The sequence below is a fragment of the Sinocyclocheilus rhinocerous genome, unplaced genomic scaffold, assembly GCF_001515625.1.
Source record: "Sinocyclocheilus rhinocerous isolate Xijiao unplaced genomic scaffold, SAMN03320098_v1.1 scaffold751, whole genome shotgun sequence".
NCBI lineage: Eukaryota > Metazoa > Chordata > Actinopteri > Cypriniformes > Cyprinidae > Sinocyclocheilus > Sinocyclocheilus rhinocerous.
In genome coordinates, this window is record NW_015657293.1 from 181,049 (window position 1) to 184,063 (window position 3,015).

The 3,015-nt window shown below is 29.5% G+C and overlaps 1 protein-coding gene across 1 annotated transcript in view; it reads left to right on the top strand.

Moving 5' to 3' along the window:
• prodha (proline dehydrogenase (oxidase) 1a) overlaps positions 1-3,015 on the top strand; it is a 16,654-nt gene that overhangs the window by 11,946 nt on the left and 1,693 nt on the right. The window contains exons 9-10 of the mRNA XM_016528698.1: positions 236-382; positions 1,802-1,977. Coding sequence (XP_016384184.1) covers positions 236-382; positions 1,802-1,977 — 323 coding nt within the window. The remainder of the gene's footprint in view (positions 1-235; positions 383-1,801; positions 1,978-3,015) is intronic.

The following is a 3,015-nucleotide window of genomic DNA, read 5'->3' on the forward strand; positions in this document are numbered from 1 at the left end:
TGTGTGTGTGTGTGAAATGTATCTTTATCTTGCTGGCTTATTCATCTGTTTTCAGTGTGAGAAATGAAGAGTATTATTGTGATTTGTTGCTCTCTTAGTTCCCAGTCGTAGTAGTCTTGTTGAGCGTGCCAGCTGTAAAAGTGTCCTGCAGGCGGTCTGGTTATGTAACTGTGTTTTCTGAAGTGCATTATTACAGCTGAAAGGCATTGTCTAAGCTCATGTGTGTTTGTTCCAGCACGCTGTGGAGAACGGCGTGAGGCTGATGGTGGACGCAGAACAGACGTATTTCCAGCCGGCCATCAGCAGACTCACGCTGGAGATGCAGAGGATCTTCAACAGAGAAAAACCCAACATCTTCAACACCTACCAGTGCTACCTGAGAGTGAGTCGCTGAAACACACACACACACACACACACAGTTCAGTTCCTACCAAACACACGCGTCCGCACCCTCAAAACCTGCCGCTTCACATTGCTTCCACACCCAGATTTCTCATTTATCCTGCCATAATATGGATCACTAAAGGATCAGTCAATCCAAAAATAATATTCTGTAATTATTTACTCATCTTCATGTTATGTCAGGCCTGTAAGATTTCCTTTCGTCTGTGCAACACAAAAGGAGATGCTCTGCAAAATGTTCAGGCTGCCCCAAAAATGACACAAAAGCATTGAAAAAAGTCGTCCATCTGACTTGTGTGTCAAATTCCAACTTCTTTTGATACCTAAAATTGATTTAAAGATCTGAAATTTCCATAAATGTTACGAGAGAATTTTGAAGCTCTGAAACCATGGAATAGACTACATTTGTCTTAGTAAAGGTTATAATGGTTCATTAAAAAAGTAATTATTGTTTATATTTCAAGTAATGTAATAGTGCTAAAAGCAACTGTAATGATTTTCATAATTAAGAATAATAAATAAGAATTTAGTAATTACAAATAAATATGTATATATGTACAGTTATTATATATAATTAAAATAATTTGAATGTAATAATTGAAAACACAAAATAAAAATGATTTAGAATATATGTAATTTATGTTAACATTTAACATTAGTGACATATTAGAATTTAATATCAATTAGAATTAGAATATGTATGTTGTACATTTTTAGAATTATTAATGTGTGTGTGTATATATTTTTAAAAATCTAAATTCAATAAATAAAAAGGAACAACTACAATAAATGTAATTATTTATTTGTACAACAGAATATTCACGCTGCTCCAAAAATGACATTCCAATGAAAATTTTCAGTACTTAAAATTGAAACGAGGAACGGACCCAAATTAAAATGTAACCATTTTGGTGGTTCATAATTTGCAATTTGGATTTATTTTTTGTAATTTATACATTTAACATTAGTGACATATTAGAATTTAATATCAATTAGAATTAGAATATGTATGTTGTACATTTTTAGAATTATTAATGTGTGTGTATATATTTTTAAAAATCTAAATTCAATAAATAAAAAGGAAAAACTACAATAAATGTAATTATTTATTTGTACAACAGAATATTCACGCTGCTCCAAAAATGACATTCCAATGAAAATTTTCAGTACTTAAAATTGAAACGAGGAACGGACCCAAATTAAAATGTAACCATTTTGGTGGTTCATAATTTGCAATTTGGATTTATTTTTTTTGTCACAGAATGAATCATGATGACAATGCTGTAAAAGCACTATATGGCTTTCATAAGACCTTCTGTGCATCTCTCTAATAGTTTTATGGCACTTTTATTTAGTTAGTCTGCGTGTGTGAGTCTCATGCCAAGCGCTGTGTGTGTAGGAGGCGTATGATAACGTGTCTGTGGATGTGGAGCTGTCGCGGCGGGAGGGCTGGTACTTCGGTGCGAAGCTGGTCAGAGGAGCGTACATGTGTCAGGAGAGATCTCGCGCGGCAGAGATCGGATATGAAGATCCCATCAACCCTGACTATGAGGCCACCAACAGGATGTACCACAAGTACGTGCCGTGCGATTAATACACATCCTACAAATGAAGGAAAACACTGATAAACATGAGATCAACAAACCGCACAGTATTATTTATAGTCAGCATTTTCATAATTTGACTGCTGTGCATTCATTGCTGTTAATTCTTGCTGATATGTTTTTGAATATTGTTTAAATATTTTGTTATTCTATATAACCTATTATATGATAAAATAATATTTAAAATATATTCGTTCCAATAACCCATTTCCTGATGGGAAGAAAATATTTGAAAATATATTGTTTAAATATATATTTACTTTTTTTAAATTCTGTTTTACTCCACATAACCCATTATCTTATGAATATTTTAATTTTATTTCGTATAGCCCATTATCTGATGAAAAGCGAATATTTAAAAAAATAATTCCATATAACCCATTATGCAATTAAAAGCAAATATTTTAAAATATATTCATTGTTTAAAGATATATTTAATTTATTCAATTTTATTCCACATAACCCATTATCTGATGAAAAGCAAACATTTAGTAATATTAATTGTTTAAATATGTATTTTATTTAATTCCACATGATCTATTATCGTATGTATATATTTTATATTTTTTAATGTTATTCCACATAACCCATTATTGATGCAAATATTTACAAATATATGAATTGTTAAATAAAATAATACACTTTTTATTTTATTCCCCATAACCAATTATACAATGAAAAGCTACAAATTGGAATTCTATTAATTGTTTAATTTTATTTAATTTTATTCTTTTATTTTGTTCCAAATAATCCATTTTCTAAAGAAAAGCAAATATTTGAGAATATATTATTTGTTTAAATATGCTTTTTAAAAAAACAAAAACAAAAAAACATTAGTTCTGCATAACCCATTATCCAATGACAAATAAACATTTAAAAATATATAAATTATTTAACTGTTAATTAATTTTTATTTTATTTCATTTTCCCCATAACCCATTATACAATGAAAAGCTAGTAAAAAAAAATATATATATATATATATATATAATTATTATATATATTTCAT